The sequence below is a fragment of the Corvus moneduloides genome, chromosome 1 (assembly GCF_009650955.1).
Source record: "Corvus moneduloides isolate bCorMon1 chromosome 1, bCorMon1.pri, whole genome shotgun sequence".
Classification (NCBI taxonomy): Eukaryota; Metazoa; Chordata; class Aves; order Passeriformes; family Corvidae; genus Corvus; species Corvus moneduloides.
In genome coordinates, this window is record NC_045476.1 from 39674945 (window position 1) to 39697591 (window position 22647).

The 22647-nt window shown below is 37.2% G+C and overlaps 1 protein-coding gene across 1 annotated transcript in view; it reads left to right on the forward strand.

Annotated features, from left to right (window-relative positions):
• The window catches only part of ZNRF2 (zinc and ring finger 2), a 58942-nt gene that overhangs the window by 9476 nt on the left and 26819 nt on the right, over positions 1 to 22647 (forward strand). Inside the window, exon 2 of the mRNA XM_032107007.1 lies at positions 21741 to 21836. Coding sequence (XP_031962898.1) covers positions 21741 to 21836 — 96 coding nt within the window. The remainder of the gene's footprint in view (positions 1 to 21740; positions 21837 to 22647) is intronic.

Below are 22647 nucleotides of genomic sequence, written 5' to 3' on the forward strand. Positions count from 1 at the left end.
ATTGTAAATTAGAGCTGGTTTGAGTGTTCGAGTTTTAGGGTTTGTTTCCACTCTCTTAGCCATGTGGGTGTAGTTGTTAGAGACAGTCAGATCACTTGGGATAGATATTTGTTTTATTTTTATATTGGGAGTATTACTCAATGAATGACAGGTAGACTGGTTGCCTGAGTACAAAGCACAGCAAAAACAACCTGATTTTTTTTGTTAAAGCTCTAGCAATCTATCAACAAATTGCAATTCCAAAATAATAAAATGTAATTGTAAAACTACTGCTATATTTTTAAGGTGCTGTGTAAAGAAATAAAATACTTTCTCCACTCATGCAATAGTGCTATAAAGCCACTGCTGGCTGAAGAGAAATGATCTAGAACAGCACATGAATGGAAACAGCATGAAATTTACATATGTAAAAGGACTGCATGCTATCCAAGAAACACCCTTTGAATATCTAATTTGGCTGTCCTAACATTTGCATACTAGATATCTAATATTAAGATACTAGATGACAAGTGTACAGGCATTGCCTCGCTTCTTAGGGACTGAAATACAATTAAAATTAACTGAAGAGTAATGCATGTTTGCCACAGCTTGGCTATTGGATTAGTTTATATCCCAGTGTGCCATATCTGTGAATTTGTGTGCTTTGTAAGTGATAAAGTTTTCAAAGACATATGATACTGAGCTTCTTCATAACCATGGATGTGAAAAAATGACATGTTGAAAATACTATTGAAATAAAAGACAGTACTGAAATAGCTTCTGGTTTGGAGGAAATACAGATGCCATTGCTAGCATAATAAACAGTGTACCAAAATAAACTCGTTTTCATGCACTTGATAAAATCGAGATCCAGTGACAGCATAAAACTAGGGAGTGGAGGAAGTGTTCCTTGGAAACGTGGGACTGGTTTTGCTGCAAACAAAGGGATAAGAAAGCTAATGCAAATAATGTGTTTTACATTGTGCAAGGAGGGGGGATGGATGATGTGTTCAGCCCAGGTTATTCTCTTTGTGTCTCCACTTGGCCTCTCCGGTCGTAAAGCACACAGTTGTGTTCAGCTGATGAAGTCAAAGGAAATGATGAACACATTTGGAGCTGGAGGGCAAAAGTTCCTCCTAGTGGGCTGGGCTGGTATATGGGACTTCTCTCTACAGGTGTGCAGGCAACCAACCTTCTACATGTATTAATGATTGTACATTTTGCTTTAAAGCTTTGTTTAGAAGAAATGTTTAAAAGCATTGTAAACTTGGATTATGTAATTTCTTGACATTAAACCATTTAATACATTGAGGAAATCCATTAATTTATGAAAAGTGAGCTGGAATTAAGCTCTCTGAAGACTGCTTGGACTGACAGCAGTGTTGAGATTGCTCCTGTCCACACAGATTTATGTGATCATGGAATCTGAGGTCATGGAGTGGTTGTCAGAAGCATTCTAATTTTTAAATCCTGGACAGTGTTGAGTCTCTTTTAGGGATTGGCTAGCCATACATAAGCAAGTACGGAGAAAGGCTGCCGTGTCTGTTGCAACAAATACAAGGCAAGGCATACTTAGCATTGATAAAGACTATTCAGAGTATAATTTTGGCCAGGAGTTGAAAGAAATAGCAGAAATTAATTTTTATTATTCTAGAAGCAAGGACCACAGCAAAGGGCCTTGAAATATTTTGCTCTGATGCTTAAACAAACAAGTTAAAAGGGCAAATATTTAACAAGTTTTTAAAAGAATTATTTAGCCAGTGGTCAAAACTAAAGCTAGCCAATACCCCCTGTATTTTCCAAAGTGCTGCAAAATCCTGGTTATAAGATACACCTCTAGGGACTCCTGTTTTTCTTCATTGTTCCATCATGGATTTGCACTGTCTCTGGGCTGTTAAATAGCTGTGTCCCACGGCAGCCTAAAACTTTGTTAGCTGTAGCATGCAAGCAGTCTTTGAAATATATTTAAAAACAGATGTTTGTATTCAATATGTTGCTGGCCCGACACTATTCACAAAGATGCACAATTAAAATGAGTGAAAAATGTAAGCACCCGAGGAAATGTTAACCTCAAAAGAAATCACCTGGCAAGGATGCTAAATTTGTAAGCAACAGAGCAGGAAAGGTCTGTATGGAATGGTGGTGTTCGTTACATTCTTACTTAGGGGAATCGGGATGCAGGGATATCCATGCTGATACAATTGTTTTCTCGTCTCTTAAGCTATGGTCCTGTGACACCAGAGCTCTTTGTCACTTATTGAGAGCCTCTCCTTCTTTCTTCCTTTTCTCTGCCCTTTTGCTGTTTTCTGTGTGGATGAGTCATCTTACTTGCAACACCTTTATTAGTAACTGTAGTGCTATTGAAAACAAAAATAAATATGCAGAAATACTGACTTAGCTGGATCTTAAAAATACTCACATTTTAAAAGAAAACCAGTGTTTGAGTTTTGGAGTTGTTTATTTTCTTTTCTTGAAAGACATAATTTAGGGTATTATATATACTTTGCATTTTAACTTTAATTTTCTAGTTTTATCTAGCAATTGTATACCTGTAGTATTAATGAAGGAATAACACCAAAGAAAAACATACTGAAATAGATATTTAGTTCTGTATCTAAGAGAAGAGGACATTTTGATTAAATTATTTATTTTAGGGTATCCATTTATAGGTATTTTCTTGAATTCCAATTTTTTAAACTTGCATTTCCCCAAACTTGAAAACTGTGATGTAAATTTTGCTCTTCGTTAGCAGTGTTTTGAAGCACATATGAGTTAAAATAGATTAAACTTGCTCCCTCAAAGACCTAACCATGTAAATAGGCTGTACCTCTGGCACAAGGCACTATAGCCTGGAACTTAAATGTCAACATATTAAATCCTAATCCTATTGGTTTTCTGTTTATGCCTTAAGGATTTGTGAATTTACAAAATTACACACTTGTAATTTGATTTCAGACATGTGAAATTTCAGATAGAAATAGGAAAGGAAGAAAAGCCTCAAGACACAGGACCTTATTTTTCTTGTATTTTCCCTAGTGTAATTTCTCTCTGACATACTAAGCCTCATGCTCCTTCAGGCAATGATGATAAATGCACTAGGTACCATGTTTTTTAGCAATTGTACAGCTAAAACACTATGAGGACAGCTTTACTCCAGTCAGTGAGTCTTGCTCGTGCAGAACTTTTTGTTTGCTCACAAATCTACCTTGAAGGGCATAATCCCATTTGTCAGGAGTTGTCATCTATAACTGACAAGGATTTCTTCCTCTGCTGAAAGGGAAGGAGCTCTTTCTGCAATCTCAGTATTCATGCTCTTAAACTGTTAGATTTATAGCCCTCTACAGAAACTCATAAATTGTAAGCAAATTTTAGTGGTGCTTTCCTAACTCTGGAAGTCAGAGAATACTATGGCAATTGAACCCCTTAGCTGAGGACTACAAGTATCACCACCAGTACTTGCACACAGAGAGGTAAGTAGAGAGGAAAGATACTTTGTCAGCTATTTCAGTCAGTTGTTGAATGCAATACTTAAACATTACTTTTTTTTTTCTCACAGAGCGTTTTGGAAAATAATTCATCATTTAAAAAAATTCATTATTATATTTAGGTTATTATACATACAATGACTTTTCTCCGAAACCTTCATGTAAAAGGACTTGTAAGGACAGATTTAATTCTAATGAGTGATGTGTGGGCACAAGTCTCTGATGTTCATAGCACGTGAAGAGACCTTGGGGTTCCTGCCAGCACTGGAATATGGGATCAGCTGGGTTTAGACCCTTCTGAACAGATGATGTTTATTCTTTCTTAATTTCTTAATGGAAAACCATATAATTTCGCTGGTACTTGATTTTGACAACTAATTTTACATTGGAAAAATTCCTAATAAGAAAATTACTCTTACTGTTTTGCAACTGATTTCAAATTTTGAATGCAGAAATTGGCAACTAACGCATTTTTTTAACAGCTCTTTTTTCATTACAATCACGAAGGGCTCTTTTTTTCCTTTCTAATTGTACTTTACTCTTGCTAGCTATTAGCTACAGTTTCAATGATGCATGCAGCCTTGAAATGTAACTGAGAGGACATTTATTGCACTTAGTATCTCTCAGTTTTTATAGACGCTTACTTTGAATTAGGCTTGTAGAAAGCTCTAATTTGCTACATGTATCTGACAAAAAGGGATCAGGGTGGTAATGAAGAAGACAACATTTAACAATAAAGTAACTGTATTTAAAAACATAGGTTGTTTGTTTCTGTCAGTGGCTGCCTGCCTAGCCAGATTGAGGAGGATAGATTGATAAGAGAATTCACTGAAAACAGGCTTGTGTATAGAGTTATCTAGTGTTACTGTTTATGTTAGCTAGTAAACTTGAAGCTGCTGCTTCTTGTATAAACAAGAAAGCCAGCAGCAATTATTCTTTAAAACTAAAAGCAGCTCTTTGGGCTGTAAAAAAACGTTTCCATAACACAGACAAAAGTACCATTGTGACTGTTTATACAAATTGGCACTAGTGCTGTGTAAATAGAGGGGAATTTCAAGGTTTTTCTTACACTTGCGTATACCTCATCATCCTCGTACACAAACTGAGATTTTTATCTTTGTGCCTTTAAGCCACGAATCTCAGCCTAAGGCTGAGAGTAAAAACTTAAAGGGCTTGATCCTGGCCTGGCTGCAGAAGACAGACCTCGTGTATGAATATGTTTGTGTCATTCTTGTGGTATTTGGCTAACTGCACTTGATAACAGGAGTATAAAAAGACTGGTAATCAAGGATAAATTGTTTGGGATGAATACCCCCGCTCTGTGGAAGCCAATGAGAGGAGAAGCCAGCGAGGCGAGTCCCTCCCCGGGCAGAACCTGTTCAGCACCCGCGCCCTGGACAGCTCAGGCGGAGCCTCGTCCCGGCGGCCGCTCCCCTCCAGGTGCTCCGGCCGCCCGCGGCATGGGGGCTCCGGCTTCTGTAGCCCGCAGGTGAACCACAGCACATCACAGGGACTCTCGGTGCCATTCGGGCCCAAACCTGTCTGGCTGGGCTACTGAATCCTATTTAGAATACCAAGAGTTCGTGATAGACTCTCATTTGCCCCAGTGCCCTGTGGTGCAGAAAGCAGCTTTTACAGCCTTGAGGGCAGACCAGGTACACTTCCCTGGAAGGCTCTTTGTATTTCTTTCCAAATTTAACTCATAGGCCCGCAGTTCCTTTTTCCCCCTCTTTTAAAAATATCTATCTGTCTATCTATCTATCTATCTATCAGAAGTACAGTCTCCATCTACTTGTTCACTTTTATCTTAGAAAATAGATTTCTTGTCACAGCTTTCCAAAACATTGCTAAACCAGCTTCCTTGTTCTTAGTTTCATCTCTGTTGTTTGTTTTTCACGTGGTTTAAGGACTTTCTGGAGCTAGTTCTCATTTTCTGCTGAAAGTTTTGTTAGGCTTGTGGTTTCAACTGGACTTCCCTGCCTGGTTCCTTATAGTAAGTGGAAGTAGAAAAGAATAAGCAAATTATGCAGATCCTTGCTGTTCTCACACCGTCTGTTTGACAGTCTGTGACACCACTGTTTTAAAAAGAGAGGATTAAAGTATTTGACCTTAAATGTTTAAAAGCCTGGAAAAACTTCTGATATGTTTTGAGTTAGTGTTAGAAAGATGCCTTGAGCAGTAGGAGGCTCACTGAAAGATTAACCTTTTGAAATAATATTAGTTTTTCTTGACAAGAGGATAAAATCTACAAGGTGGTATTCTGAAATATTTACTTTTGAAAAGGGATAGCTCTGCATCCAGTAATGCTGCGGTAACAAGACAAGATCTATCTTGTGTTTGGAGGAAAAAGAACAAAACATGTGAATAATTAATTTCACCTAATGGCTTTCAAAGCCAAGATGGAAAACACAGTAATATTTTGATTCCTGTGTGAAAACAAGTTTTGTAAATACTTTAGTGACCTTTTTCCTTTCTTTTTATGACTCTGCTGCAGAGAGCTATGTGGTTTGAATAGTTTTTTTTATATTGTTAAGTGCAGTTTATTTAAGGTAGTATGTGCTTTTTGCTTTTTTTCCCCTACTTACTGTCATCTTTTTAGCTGTGTCTTGCAGGATTTGCCTTAGGGGTGGGAATCTTAAGTAAATATTAATTCCTTTTTATTATGAAGACCTTTTGGTATGCTACTATATCATTACATCAGGTTCTATAAGAACATTGGTAGCTTTATTCAGTTTGCTACTAAAGAAATAAAAAAGGAACCTATGTGCATTTTGTGCACTCCCTCCCTACTGGAAGAAATAAGGTGAATTTCAGGAAGAAAAGAAAATAACCTGGTTTTGCTATTTCAATTGTTGGAGTGTATTTCCTAAATGAAAAATGGAAATCCATCATTAAACAAAATGAATATTAGAGTTTTCTTGGTGTCCTGGAAAAGATGTGTTTCCAAACCACTTGTCCCTAAGTTATGGGTAGCTTTGCTTTGTTTAGGTTGGACCCCTGCCATATATCTGGGAACTATGGCAAGTTGTTGGGTGATTTCCAGGGCTGCATTCTACCCTTCAATATTATTTTTTTTCCCTTCTCTTAATTCTGCTTCATTTGAGAAATGATAAATAACATGATTTTATTTATAAGTCAAGGGTTTTTATCAAAGTCACATTTTAGAAGTTATTTCCTTATTATTCTGATTTCTTAGGTTTGATATAAGAACAGTTTTTTCCCTGAATAGTTACAGAAGCATATAGAGATTGGACAGTGAATGAAATGCTATTTGTATTTGCTTGGTTGGGGGTGGAACCCACCAGGTACATTTACATTGAATAAATTTAAAACCTACTTTAACAAATTAGCCTGTGCAAGACAAAAGCTAGTAATTCTATAAGGTTTTTTTTTTTGCCTTGCTTAATTTTCAGTTTCTTTCTGTAAAACTGTCCCTGAGGGAATAGGAATTGATAATACAAATTGTCATAACTGGTTCTTTAGACGATGTTCTTGTATCTTTTGTAAATTGCTTGTGTACAAGCCATTTGTCTACGAAAAATAAGGCAGCTTTGTAGCTGTCCATATAAATACATCTGAGATCAGAATTTTTGTCTAAATTGATTTTAAAGACTCCAGTTTGTCTATGCATGTTCTTGCCAGAACACTAATAGATTAGAATACTGTATTATTCTTTTATTATTTGGAAGTGTTTCCAGAAGGCTTGCTGTTTTATTTTGTGGATGGCACTGCCCTCAACTTTGTGACATCCAGGCCAAGAGGAGCAATAAGGTACTGCAGGAGTTATAATCCCGCCTGTGTTGTAGGTTAGTACCACAGTGAATTGACACACATTTGATTTAGTTGTTCTGAGCCTAGATCAACTGTTTCCCCTTGAAGCTGTCACTGTATGACTCTAGAGTAACTAGGTGATAGAGTACCAAGATCAGTCCTTCTCAAGATTTAGTGCAACCCATATTAATTTTATTGCAGGTAGAAACCTGGTGAATTAGTTAAGTTTTTATTTTTCTTCCAGAAGTCATTGTGTAGATGTTAAGTGCTGTGAATGTCCTTCCTTAATTAAGAGTTTAATTTGCAATGTTGTTTTGAGTATCTCTGATGTCAATAAAAATTTGCCTACTTACGATAGTGAAGAAGGACAATTTTCTTGTTTTTGACTTCTACCCAGAAGTGTGTTCTCATGTATAAAAGAATTATACTCCCATATATGACATAACCCTTCCAGCAGCATCTATTTTTTCCTCTTAGGCCAGCTTCTGGACAGTTCTGATGCAGTTTTAGCTAAGCACCAGTTTTACACCAGGAGCAGAATTTCAGTCTGTCCTACCACATGCTCTGTGCAAGGTACCTGACAGAGAGTGTCTCAGGCTGAAGTCTTCTGTTCACAGAACAAGTTCAGCATTCACTCATTTTTCAACCTGGAGCTGGAGGAACTCCCTGAAGGATTAGAGAGATGTTAGTTTCTGTAGCATGCCCACTGCCCTGCAGAGATGTCTTCCAGACCAGAAACTGCTGTTGTAGGTTACAGGATTAATAGAATAAATGGTGCAATGTCTACACAGTTCTGGAAAGCAGAGATGTAAGTTTAGTGGTTTAAACGGCATTTGCACTGCTCAAAGCCCTAAATTGTATTGAGTATTGCTTCATTTCAAGGGAAAAAACTAATAAAAATAGGTTTCTCTTAGTGGCACATCTCTTGGTTTACTGATCTCTGATCTGATACAACTGCTGTAAAGAACAGGTATGGCAAGACCTCCTCTAGAGAGAAGAGTATGCTTTTGTGATGACTGGCGGGAATGCCAGGCTTCCCTTAGGAGCTTTTATTGAGCATTCCCAAAAATGGTAGTTAAAGGCAAGCTTTAAAAAAGTTACTTGATAAACGCACAAAGCCTGGAGGCAGAGGCTGTCCTTTACATGCCTATGACTTCTCAGAAGTCTTTAATATGGATAGAGTTTGCTATGGAAGAACTGGAACAAGTCTGTCTTTTCACCAGAGCTCATGACTTTCACTTGGCTTAATCTCACTATTTTGTGTGTGGCTGTACTGTGGAAATTTATCACAGTTGCTCTTACACTCACCTGTGTGCAGTGGACTTACTTGCCTTCTGAGGGCTTCTTCCACAATAAAAGGAGTGGATTTAATCTTGTGTTGATGTGGGAAACAGCTCCTTTTACCTCTCCTAAAATCCAGAATAAGAAGGCCTTTTAGAAAAATGGTAACAGTTTAAGTGTGAAAGATTTATACTTCAAGACTATCATGGGGATTTTTATTTCATAAGACATTGAAAGTACGTCTCCTGTCTACTGAAACAGAAGTCTTTTTGAGGTATTAATGCTCCTCTTAGATGAAGGAGAAGATTTAATTTGAAAAAGAAAAATGCCTATAAATTATGTTAAGTGTTACAATTAACAATGTGACAATTCAGTGCCTGAACACTTAGCAGTGTGAAATCTTTCTGGTTTGGGGAATGGTTTGCTTAAGTAAAAGTGCCTTTTGAGAACTATTGTTTCCTTCACAGAATATTTTAGAAAGCTACGATTTTCAACCTAGAATGAAAGGCTACAATGGGAAAACAGATGTAAATCTGTGTCTCTAATTATTTTGACATCGGGGTAGTAGTAGTAGTCGTCCTAAGTAGTCTACCTCAGGGCTTTAGATGTCTAAAGTGTGGGAGGCATTAAAAAATAATTTATGAGTGCCTCTCTGAAGAAAATTAAAGCTCAAATGTAGAGTTATTTAATGTGTGTTGTGGAAGGTTTTTTCTGTAAGTAAGTTGTTTGCTGCTAAAGTATGTATATAATGCACATTTGGGGTGCATCTTTCATTAGCTTGTCTCCTGTTCTGTAAGTCCACAGTTTTTCAGCATGGGGTTTTTTTAACTGTTTGTTTGGAGTATTTTATGTCATGGAAGGGTTTATTTGGATGCACCTTATTGGTCTTTGCACTCTAGCTGCTGTTTTGATCTTGTCAGTCTCCAAATTGGCTAATACAGCAGAGAAGGAAGGTGAAGGGATGAACATGTAAATAGGTTGGGAGGAGTGCAGGCTCAAACTCTGGCATTCTTTATGCTGCCATCAAGAACTGTTCTAAAGAGCTTTTTAATTCTTTCAAAACATGAAACTTTTTTTCACTGAGCATTTTATTGTTTATGTTTAAACTGCTCACTCACTGGATTTAGGGACCTGTGGTAGAGCTTTGCTAACTCATTAGGTAAGGTGATGGTTAAGAAGGCAGTGCTTCATAAAAAGGTGGAGCAAATTTATGTCACTGATTTACTTTTTATGTGACCCTTGTCTTGATGTCATTGTGGGCAAATAGGCATTTTTATATAAGGTGGCAGCCAGAGGCTTAGGAGACTTGTTTGACTTTCCATGTAAGTTAGGACTAGTTTCTTACTGCCTTTCTGAAGTATATAATGGAGACATTGCTCTCGTAACCATTGCTTATGCTTGTCTATTTTGGAGTGTAAGCTCTTTGGAGGAGGGACTAATACATATATGTGAAAAAAACATATTTGTACCTCTTGGCATGCTGTAGTTCTGATCTAGTAAGGACATTCCTGAAACAGGAATACTAGCTATGATTGCTCCTTAATCACATGTAAAAAAGAACAAAACAAAAACCACAAACCCCAACAACCTTTCTTATTAAAGTATAATTCATTAGCATTCATTCATCAGTTGCATGCTATCTCAGTTTTCAAGCTCAAGACAGTGTCTCCTTTTTTTTTTATGAGTATTGCTTATGTTTATCAAAGGACAGGTCATGATTGTCTTTGAACGATGAAGAGAAAAACCATACCTCTTAAATAGTTGTAGGTTCTCTTAACCTTCAATAGCCTTATGGAGGAGTAAAGCAATGAAAGCATGTAACACTCTACATGAAGGGTGTAATTAGATAAGTAAAAACATTTGAGTTACTGTGTCATTTTTTCAAATTGCTGAAAAGTCAAACTACCGTTTGATCTATTTTTTTTCCAACTGTGGATCCCTGTTAAAACTTATTTACCGTCTATGCTCTGTGTGTGTGTAGGCATGCATATGTGCGTCTTATTAGCATGATCTGGCTAATGTAAACAATATGTTTCTCTTCTACACACAGATGTTTAAAATGGGTAACTAATCAAATTTCTCAACAGTTTGACTGATAGATCAATGCAGCAGTTGTATAGAGAAAAAAAAAAAAAATAGGAAATGCTCAGTAGCATTCCTTACAAAAGATATTTAAAATATGAGTGATGCAGAAAATAAGAACAGTTTGTTCAAATGGTGACATCTTAGCCGTGAAAAAGCAAGAATTACATTTCTGCCTTAGTTGCTGTGGTAGCAGTGGTGTAACATATAATTTGAAAGTTTGGTTGGTTTGTGATTTATGGATGTTCTGGAAGATTTTGCAGAATATGTTATGGGTGCTGTGTACTCTCTTAATAGAGGTGAAAGACTAAATATAGACAAATCTCTCATTGATATGTTTAAAGCATGTAACTCAATAGCTTTTCTTCACTTTTTACTGACAATAGTTGGGAGGGGTTATATCTTTTTGAGTTCAGTTCTGTCTTTTTCTGAACCAATTATGCATCTTCTTTACTGTTCCTCTTATTGGGCATTTTGGATGCTTTCTTCACAATGGTACATTCCCAAATGTTCTTAAAAGGTTCTGTCTTAGACATAGGAACTTTTGCAAAACTAGTGGTTACATTACATGGATATGTGTTACTGAAACTTCAGCAACACATTTTCTCAAAACACATTTTCCCAAAATTTGTATGTTATTCATGTTAAACACTTAAGTTATGTTAATACTGATGAATTGAATGGTCTCATTCTGGTGTACACTTTTGAAATTAACATGTTTTGTAACCAACCCTTGGACCTCTCCCCATTTTGTAATATTCTCTTTAATTATGTTAAATGTCTGGCTTCTTATGATCCAACACCCGAGTTTGGCCAATAGTCCATACATTAAGGTAAATATTCTCCAAGTTGGAAGAATAGATGGGTCAATGTAGAGTGAATTCTCTTAGCTGAATTTTCCATTTAAGAACAAAAGGCTGCTTTAGGATAAGCAAAGATGTCAGTACTTTTAAATAAAAAGTTAATCCTTAAACAAAATTGTTCTGACAATGAATGGTATTTTTAAGCCTAGACTTTTCTAATAAGTTCAATTCTTTTTCATAAATCATACTTCTACTCTGGAAAAAAACCAAGACAAGTAAGCAAAAAACAAAAAACCCGCCTCCAAAACCCCAAAACAACCTCCCCACAACAAATCCAGATAACCAACCACCCAGCCCTACTTACTCAACTCTCACCAGTTTCAAGTGAAGGAAAGTAAATGAGTACATTGGTTAGATATTTCTCTGCTGAATTGATAAATGCTGTCATCTATGGAGGACTGCTGTTTTGGAAAGATAAAGGGGGAAAATACAGAGTATAATAATACAGGAAAATCTGCTGTTGTGCTTAAGTAATAAAAATTCTTTTATGTGTGCTGAAAAAATAGACGAAAAGCACAAGAAAACAAGTATGCTTTGAAACCTTTGTTCTTGACTTTCTTGAAACTGTAATAGGTAAAATTTTCCTGTTACACTGAGTAATAAATGTAGTAATAAGTAGTTTTGGAATATAAGTTAATGTTGCTGTCAAAAAATGAATCATTATTATGCTTAGAATTAATATATAAACTCCTGGGAACACCTCACATAATAATTTAACATTTTACTTATGTATATTCTTCCCAGATGTAATCTTTTTCTTTTGTACTCTGACTTTTTTGTCATTGATTGGTTTTCCCCTTTTTTTTTTGTCACTGCTACCTCTATTTCTGCAGGAACAAGTAGGTTATTGGTAAGTATTTCAACTAAATCAGACTTTACAAAGTTTTGCCTTAGTGAGGACCTCTTTTTTTTACCCTCACTTACTTTGGTAAAAACTTTGTAGACAACAGACTTATTGTCTGTAAATGCTGTGCTTTCTCAGGCCTCCATTATCGCCTTGTTTGTGTAGTAGAGTAATAGTTCTCAGATTCTCCGAGAGACTGTCTTCTGCATGCTTTCCAGCAGCATCATTATCTGTGCTGTCTTCTAAGATGCTGCCTTCTCCTGGGGCTTGCTCCTTTGTTCTTGTCTGCTGCGTTTCAAGTGCAGTGTTTACTTTGTCTCTCCCATTTCTTTTTTTCGTAAGACCTCGTATGCATTTTGGCCAGTTTGCTCAGAAGACTTCTCTGCATCCAACAAGATGCTCTGTTTCACGTGTTCAGTTTAGTCATCTTTGTCAACCATTATTCAGCCATTTTCACATCATACCTCTTCCCTTTTAGCTATCATTAAATATATTCTCAGCATGGTATAGCCACCCTCTCCTCTCTTATTATCGTGCTTCATGTAATTTTGATCAGATTTGTTGCACTGTACAGTCAAGTTTTCAAGATATTTACACCTGTGCATTTTGAAAAAGCAGGACTTGATTCTTCTTATCGTGGAGCAGCTCTTCCTATACTCTCTTTTCAATGATGTGATTTCTAATGGAAACTTTTTCTTTAACCCTGAAAGTAGTGACTTTATTGACAGTGTGAAGTAGGGCAGGGGAGTGTAGACAAACTGGTTCCCTGCACTTAAAAATTGGTAGTTGTCTTGCCAAATTACTTAGTTACTCAAGAAGTGCCTTCTTCTGACAACAGAACACAGTTGTCCTGTCTGTCTTCCTCCACTTGTATTGTGAAATGATGAGTGGAAAGACCTTTTTCAGCTGTTTGAGGAAAATGTTGCTCCAGGCAATAAGAGAAAATTGAGGGAGTAGCAAAATTCAAGCAGAAAGAGAAAAACAAACGTCTATGTTCAGGAGAGACTGGGAATGGGAGACAATTCTTCCTTTTTGAATTGTGGTGGGTGAGTTAAGAAGAAAAAGACATTTGGAATATGGGGTATCTCTGAAGCAAGAGTTTTCAGGCATTTCATTTGCTTAAAAGTTTTCAGACTTCCAAGCTGGCCTGCAGTGAGTTATTTGTCATCATCTGATAATGCAAGAACTGAGCTAGTTAGACAGGTTGATCTTGCCTGCCGAGTGTAAATAAAATGTTTGTGCCCTGAACAATTGACTATACATTCTGGCTACTTGTTATCTGAGGAAAGTAGTCAGCTAGGCTCACAAATGTGCCCACCCTGGCTGAACTTCATATTCAGACAACAACTCAGCTCCACAAGGTTTCACCTGAGTGGCAAGTGGCACCACTTGTGTACAGAAGCCTCTGGAATGGTGATAGGGTTAGTTTCTTCCCATACTCCTGATGCTACCCTGCCAATGTGGCTAGAGGAGCACCTTACTCTTGTCTCTGCTTGCCAGAGATCTGATGATGGAGCGCCATGAGAGAGAAGGAAAGTGTCTTTCCTTTGTTGTCCTTGAGTCAGATTTTGGAAGGGAGTCATCACACCTACGTGTAAAAGAGAAGTGTGTTTCCTTGGGTTCTCTCACTTGTGCCCCTCCCTTGGGAAAGATGCAGTGGAAGTGAAAGATATTTTTCTGGGCAAAGTCTCATTGTTAAATGGAGTTTTTGGTTGAAAATGTGTTTCTCAAGCATCATAAGCCAAAAGCTAAAATCATCTGGGTTTAGGGTGTGGGTGGAGCATTTTTTACATGAAAACTGAGGCTTGCTCCCAACCAAAGTTTATATTCAGACTTGTCAGTCTTCAGCTGCTTCAGATCCATTGAGAAACTTGTGGTATGGATCTGTCTGTGATGGGACGGGTGTGATGTGTCTGACATGCAGGTATGAAGGAGTAAGTTAAAGAGTGAGTTAATAGCTTACAAGTCACTTAAAAAACTTCTTGTTTATGTGCTTGTCAGTTTGAAAGTGCAGATACTCTAAGACTTTGGATGATGGAGGCTTGAGCAATCTCTCATTTAGCTTGACTACAGATCCCTATGGAAGATGGGATGGGAGGGTAACACTGACCCACAAAACAGGTGGAACTAAAGAGGTCTTTCCTTCTCCCTTTGTTGGGTGCTTGCATCGATCTGAAATGTCGCTCTTAAAAGGCTGTTCCTCTAATAACAGCTGTTCTTATTTTTCTATTAAAAGTTAATATCAATCTTTCCACAGGTCTTTCCTGCCTGTAATTTCATCTTCTGGTTTGCAAGATATATTAAAATTGGGCTTTTTATTCTCTCTCTTAATGGTTGTGTTCATTCATTTTTCTAAACCTGTGCAGCTGTCAATTATAATCATCATCACATGTTACTTTTACATTGATATTAGACACCTGAAGTTGTGCAGTTGATAAAGGCTTTGTTTACGAGTCAGAAAATGTCTTGTTCAATTTCTCTTCTTCATTCTGTGCTGCATTATTTTTCAGTGATTGCTACTGAAGACCTAACTTCCCCACTTACCAAGATGAAGGGAGCTGAAGAAGTTATGTAATAAGATTCTGTCTTTTGTAACTTTTTGCTTAGGAGATGAATTATTATCCAAACATATCTTTCCTAATTATTCTGTGGAATCCTTAACTAAAATAGTTCAGGGGTTTTTTTATCCCCCACTTTATCCCCCCTTTCCCACTGAGTTCTGTGGCACATTTAAATCAGAAAATACAAGAGAAAATTCCTTGTTTCCCTCAAAAAATTCACAGGTGTATTTACTTCAGTGTTATGGCACAGAAGTGGGGAAGAAAACCCCACTAGATGATGAACCTGCAATCAGTCAGTGCTTGTTTGTTCTTATTGTGGCTCCGTTTTCTAGTAAAGACAGAGCTTAGAATGTTTGTATTGTGTTCCTTATTTCTGTTTGATTTCCTATTCTCTCCCAAAGTGAGGGGAGTATTTCTTTATTTCTTTCCATCTCCAGAAGTCTTTCCAGATGGTGCTGTGTTCTCCTGGCTTAGACAATTGACACATAAGGAAGGATGGAAGGTAGAGAACCAGATGTGATTTTTCGCTGCGACATTTTCTTCCTTTACAAAAAACTTATGTCCATAAAATGGCAAACTTTCTCTGAGTAGCCATTTGTATTGCCAGCTACAGCACCTAGTAATTTTCCTGTAGAAGGTTCCCTGGGAACTGGTAATGCTCTTTTTTTTTTTTTTTTTTGCTTTCTAATTTAAGTACTTTTTAAAAATGTTAGTTCTTTGTTCTTGAATTTATTGTGAAATAATTTTCATATTCTGTTTGATGGCTAGGGTAAACTTGCCAGGTAAGATGTTAGCTGTATTAAAGCAGTATGCTTTCATGTACAAAGCTTCATGGTTTTGGGCTTGCAGAATGACTCATTCTATTTTTCCATTTCATCTGTCTGAAGAGAAGAGAGAATTCTGTGGCCATATAATTCTGATAGACCATGTGGTCTTTACTGGACAGCTTTTTTTTTTTCCCCCTTCTTCAAGTTTTACAAATTAGTTTATAGATGAAAGGAGTAACAGAGTTTTTTCTTGACCAGGACTATTACTTCACCAAGAATCTGAATTATTTCCATTTATTATTCTACCCTTCTTAAAATCTCACTTCATAGTCTTCTACACAGTTGAACAGAAAAGGAAGAAGTGGAAGAAATAGAGGCATTATGCTATGACTTCAAAATATTTATATTTTTGATATATATTCTTATTAGCCAAGCTAGAGAATGTGGTCTAGGTGAAAAAGTAGGTGGATGCTGAAGTAGTTGGGGAAAAAATTCCTGCAGCTGCTCTAGGAAAGCAATTCAAATCAAGTATCACAGTGGTCTGCTTTGGGTCTGTTTTCAGTCAACTCTTTTTTTGGAGGCTGGAGACTTGAAAAAACTAAGTAAAATGCTAACCTTGTAAGCACTATGGAGGGCAAAATTTGGGTTCATAGTTGTTTTTAACAAGTTAGAAGAGTGCTCATAATTGATTAAAAAAAGACAGATGAGAGTTACTAAATGTGAGCAGAAATACAACACTAAAAATGGAACTTGGCTAGCAGCAGTTTTGCTGAAGATGTAGGGGTTGTTGTGAGACATGAGAGGAATGAGCCAATCACCTGTTGGTTTGTTTAAAATGTACCTACCTATATATACACACATAAATGAGATATCGCTGTGTATAGATAGATCTATATATAGCTGACACCTAGTTTAATGGAACAATGTGATAGGTAAGTATTAATTCCTGCTTAGGACTTGTGAAGTCTTCGACTGAGAGCTCTGCCCAGTTCTTGGCAGTGCACCATGGTAAGGCTGGAGGGAGGCCAGAGGACAACAAGAGCAATAAAAGGTTTAGGCATCAGGGCCTGTGAGGAAAGATTAGAGTAACCTGGTTTTTTTCAGACTAGGGGAAAAAGGTAAGGGGCACACACTTCCCAGTGTCTGCATGTGTTTTATACTGAGCAGAGTTACTGACTGTTTCCCATGTCTACTGAACACATAAGAAGTAATCAACTCTTTTTTTGTGTGGTATTGTTTCCTTTTTAGCAACATTATGCAGGCTTTCTTTGTATGATAGTCATTTTGCATACCATCCTTATACCATCATATTTACTGGATGCTGTGTTTCCACATGGTCTGTACTTCTTTTTCTAAGTACCGAAGAGCATGTGTGAATATGTAAGTAACACTTGTCAGGCTTCTTATTCTCAAGTACACCTTAGAAAAGGTGTGTGGATGCAAGGATTTCTCTTATGATTTCTTTAAATGCAAAACAAGGTGGACTTACCCATCTCATTTGAAAACACCAGGATACAAAGACTTCAAATAGTAATATGCTGCATACTTTAAAAGAGAAGCTGCTCCCATTCTGTTTTTAGTTTGGCTTTCTCAGTGTTCCACTTATGTTTTCTACTGATCAGGCCGATTCAATTTTTTGTCTTGGTGCAGGTTTCATTTGTGCTTACCTCTTGCTACAACTGTTTAATATTGGGTGAAAGGATCATTCACGCTTCTGTGCAAGTCTAACACGGCTTCAACATGTTTCCTTTATGTGCAATTCTGTGACACTCTGCACTGTGTTGTCTGGAAGCTCTTAGCAGTTCTTTTTTTTTGCACCACGAACTAGATATTCCAGTATAAGTGCCAGCGTGATTTTGTAAAAGTCTTAGAGATCCAGGATTGTTATTCATTGGATGTTTTATGTTTGCTCCACTGCGCACTGAAGTGCAAGTTAAGCAGTCTGATGTTTGCAAAGCAAGGCAAACACAGTAAGGTATCACTAAGAGGTTGAAACTGGTACCAATAGAATGAGTGGCCACCCATCAACCTGTCCCTGTGGGTAGTTACCAAGCCTGCCAGAAATGAAAATTATGGGTTTGATAGATGGATGTGGGATTTCTTGGCTAACTGGAAGTTCACTTGCAAGAGATGGCGGAGCTTGAAGAAAGTGATACATTCAAGAGAGAATGAGAGACAGAATTCACCTCTAAGTCCTGATACTTAAGCAGGTTGTTATTTCAGATTTTCTGTGCCACTTTGGGATTTTCTAGTAGCTGTACTGCAACTTTCTGTTCTGTCTCCATTTCTTGTAATTGTACTTTTTTTCCAGGATTTTGGTTTCATTTTAAGTAAAGTGTTACTTTCAGTATTACAGTCAGGGTTGTGAAACTAGATGGTGGGAGCTTGTAAGAATTTGGCACCCTGCCCTCCTAAGGATGCAGCTGTAAAAGTCAGCTAGAGGTGTGTGCTTGCTCAGTTTTGGTGCTCAGTTCTTTAGTGCTGTACTTCTGTATGCAGGGAACGGGGTGGGAGGTGGTTTTTCAGCTGACTTAAAGTGTGTCACAGGCAGAGTTCTCTACTATGGGAAAAGGAAGGTCAACTTTGCAGTTATGTGCCAACAGTGACAATGCTAACACAAAGGTGATGGTTTGTCATCTTGGATAAAAATAAGGGATGCTGTGAAATCAACTACTTCCTAAAAGCTGGATTTTTACCTGGACCTGTATATTATCTGCTGTGCTCTCCTTATAAAGAGAGTGAGAAAGTAGTTAAGTTTCATAGGTTTTTGGAACACACTTCATGTGATGCTACGTCATCTGATAACTGCTTCCACTTTTTTGTCTAAATGTCTGTGAATTCATTATCTACAAAATTCCGTAAAACAAGTCGTGGAGAGCAAGTTATTTCTGACCTGTTGCTGATTGTTAAAAGTCATGTGAAACTTTCTTTAAGTTACTGGAATTGTTCCTTGAGACTGATGGTAAAAACAAACATAGGCTATAAATGTTGTTAGCCTGCTGGGCAGGGGTACAATAGAGTCTTTGTTCTTACCAAGTGGTTAATTGTAAACTGGGTCATGAAACTATTGCCTTCACATTTGAGGAAAGGTGGGAAAATACCAGCTTTTTAAGGACCTTCAACTGGCCTGTGGACAGTGTAGATTGTTCTTTTATTTATATTTTTCAAATACAGTTAGAATAAAGTAAATATTATGTCTGTAGTAAAAATAATTGTTCTTTGGGGTTACTAAACGGAGTTGGAAATAGTAATTTCCTTCATGCAAAACTTACACTATGCATCTCTTGGGGAAGATGGCTAAATCCAGGAGCTGGATTGCAGTGGAACATTGTGAAATGAGAAATTGGATATCACTTGTATTTAAAGAATGTTTCAGCAAGTGTTATGAGCCCAAGGCTCTTTTTCTGCTATTATGCTAGTCTCTGGCATGCAGCTGATTGTGGTCACTGGAAAAACATATTTTCCACAAATACACCTTTTACTTCCATCAGCTAAGTTGTTCCTTAAAGCTTATTTAAGTCCTCTGTTCTTTGGGTTCTTCAGTTCTGCACACTGAGTAGAGCTACAGAAGTCAGGTATCCCAGACTTGCTGTGTCAGGAGGATGTTTGTGGTTGTTTAACCATTACCTTCACATCCCCCCTGACACAGTACAAGCCACAACAAAATGTATTGTTAAAATTCTTACTATATTGCTAGAACACAGATCATTTACTAGGTTTAAAGGCAGGTGCATGGTAGTAAAAGCAAGTTCATCTGTATACTGTAGGTGGATAACCTGAAAGATTTGACACAGCCATCTATCTTCAAGCATGCTTTTAAGTAAAAGCAGTATTATTATTAAATTAGCGTTATTATAATTATTATTTATTATTATTACCTATTATGTTTATTATTATTATAATAATATTATTGTATCAAGCTCTCTGTAATATTTTATTTGGATTAAAACATTTCCTCCAAGAATTCCTGGGATACGTACCTTCTTAACACTGTTAACTTTAACAATGGTTCTAAGGATCTGTTGGTGGTGGCTGTCCCTGCCCCCTGTCACTCCCAATTACATGTGCTCATGACTCTAGGGAATAAGCTAGAAAAGTTCTGTCCAGAAAGCAGAGGGGACTTGTTAATGACTGTCCCAGTGCTTAACTAGCCATGAATATAAATGTTAACTTGCTGTAATGCAAACCCTCCCTTCTGTCACAGCAGGACTTGGTCTGAAGCATATAAGGAAGTTAGAGGCTTTTTCACATGAAACTGTGTTGTCAACTATGCCTTATAGAAGCATAGAAATGAAAATAATGCATGGGTGTTATAGTCTAGTCACAACCTAGTAATCAGCAGCATTGGGGTGATAAAGATTGAGAGAAAATTTACCCTGGGTCAGTTTTTGAAGAAACCCATTATAAAACAGTAATGGATAGGTTTGGGTGTTTGGATGACTGAGATACTAACTTTGATTTTAGTCATGTTGAGATGTAGCCTGGGTGAAGGAGGTGACACAGTGGCTGAAAGGTCACTGATAAGGCTTTCAACAAGTAAATAATTCCTTTCAACTAGTTTTTTCCGAAAGACATGTTTCTCTGTGCTGTGCTTATTGATCTGTGGTTGTAACTGTTGTTTGTAAAGATGTGGGTTGGGGAGGAGGATTAAAATTAGGGAGAGAAGAGCAATATTTAAACTGGAGTGTAAGATTGATACAAAGAAGAAATAGATATGACTAAAATTGGAAGAAGCAGAACAATACTTTATCTCAGGAAGTGGTTTCCAGCACGTGTTCAGCTGTTGCCCTAAGTTCCTTAAGGTTGTTACTAGTTGTCCTCTTTGACTTGCTTCCATTAGCTGCCCATAAGAAATAATTTTTTTGATAAAGGAAGTGCAGTAGTTGTATTGAGTGCTAATGCTTCAGGTTAGTTGCTTGATCTACATCTGGATAATAATTAACAGAAAAGATGAAAATTCTCAGGCATCAGTTATTTGAAAGTACATCATCAAGTTGCTTGTCATCCTTGACTGACTCGGTTTTTGGTGGACTCCCAAGGTTAGAAGTACAAAAGCAAGAGGCAACAAACTAAAACATGTGGGAGCAGGCCCAGATGGGCATGTTGGTGGAAGGTGCAGTGACCTTTTATACAGGCCTGCATCATTACTCTTCAACAGCACCAGAGAGGAAGTTGTGCCTTTGTGCTGAGAGTGGATGTAGATTAGATATTTTTGCTGACTGTTGTCCTATTGGACAGTCTGCCTGTAGGTGTACTCCTTAACAGCGACTACGCATCGAGATCCCTGTTGGTGGTTTTTTTGTCTCTCACTTGTGTGTTAATTATTCAATAGATCAAAATCAATCAGGCTTTTCTGTGGGCTGTAAAAGTTGTCCAGCTGATCTTGTCCTTTAACTGGAAGACTGCTGTCTTTGGCAATGACATAAATTAAGGTATTAAGCACTTTTGTCATAGACTGTTAGGCAGTTGCATCACAATCCAGACTGTCTTAATTATTCTTTACCCCTTGTTGCCTAAGGCGGTGACCTCAAAAGCTAAACAAGGTCATGCTTGGCTAGGATGAGAGCAGTCAAATTCAGTGCTACAGGAAATATTAGTGATTCAGTAGGTGAGGCAACACCCCTGAGTTAATATTTTCCCAGTGCCCCAGACTGGTAAAAGATGCTGCAACTTGTATGATGAGATGTAAAACCAAGATCCTTGGTTAAAGTTTCAGTGCAATTCCTGGTAAAAATGAACATGTTAATTCAGGGTTCCTGCCCAAGTTCAAATTTTCATTCCTATGTCCTCTACACATTTGTAATTTCTGTTTTAGTAGAGTCACATGATCCTCTTGCTCCTGCCCTAAACTGTTCTCAAAGTTGTTGGGAAAGTTTGTGTTCCAGAGGTGCTGACAGTGTTTGCAGAATGATTTCCAGAAATGATCCATTTTGAGACCTTCTGAGATCAAGGGAATTCTATTATGTAAAAAAATGTCAGGTCAAAAATGAAAAGCCTCCAGGATTTCTTTTTTCTTTCTTTTAATGTGTGCAGAATAGCTTTTTGGCTTATATATATATTTTTACTATATGGTTGAGTATGCTCACACATATTTTTATTTTCCGTAGGATTCAAGTGCCCTGTATGTTCAAAATTTGTATCTTCTGATGAAATGGATTTACATCTTGTGATGTGTTTGACAAAACCAAGGATAACCTACAATGGTAAGAAAGAAGTAAGCTGATAATTATTTAATCATTTTAAACATCAGTGTGATAATAATCCTTTACTTAGTAAGATATTCTGGTAACTAGTTTGGTGGACTCAGAAATTATGTATTTTTTTTTGCTTGTAGTTTATTTTTTTCAAATTAATTCCTAAGAACTTGGTCTTTTTTTACTGCATGCCATTATAATTTGCCCTGTGTAGTGCAAATATAAAATTTTTCTTGTTTGAATATGTTTATTCCATTTTTTGACCACTGGTGAGTATGTGTTTGTGTTTATTGTCCAATTGAGATATGTGTAGCTTACACATCCTTTCATCTAATGACATCAGGTAGTGAGGTGGGTCAGTCGAGTCTCCTGGGGGCTTTATTAAGAACTGTTACTTGACATGCTGTGCATTTGTGCATTATTCAAGAAAATTACCCTTTCTTGAAGGAACTAAAGAACTTCTTCTTATGTTGATTCCATATGTGATACTTCATAATGACTGTTTATATGTTTTTGTTGTTTTAATTAAACTGGCCAATATCAAATGAATCACCTGTAGTAGCACTGGTTTTTCTCTCTACTACTAAGCTCTCCTTCTAGGCAACCTTTAATGCAAGGCAAACAGGACTTTTGCCACTGAGGTTGAACCTGTCTATCACTGTGGCTTAGGCTGACACTCAGTTCTATGGCAAGCACACAGAAACCCAGGGATTAGAAAATCATACTGAAATTTTAGTGCCTGCTTTGACAGAAAATCTTACAGTGCATCTTCAATGAGATTATTGCCCACCAGTCATCCAATGTCAGAACAGAATGCAGT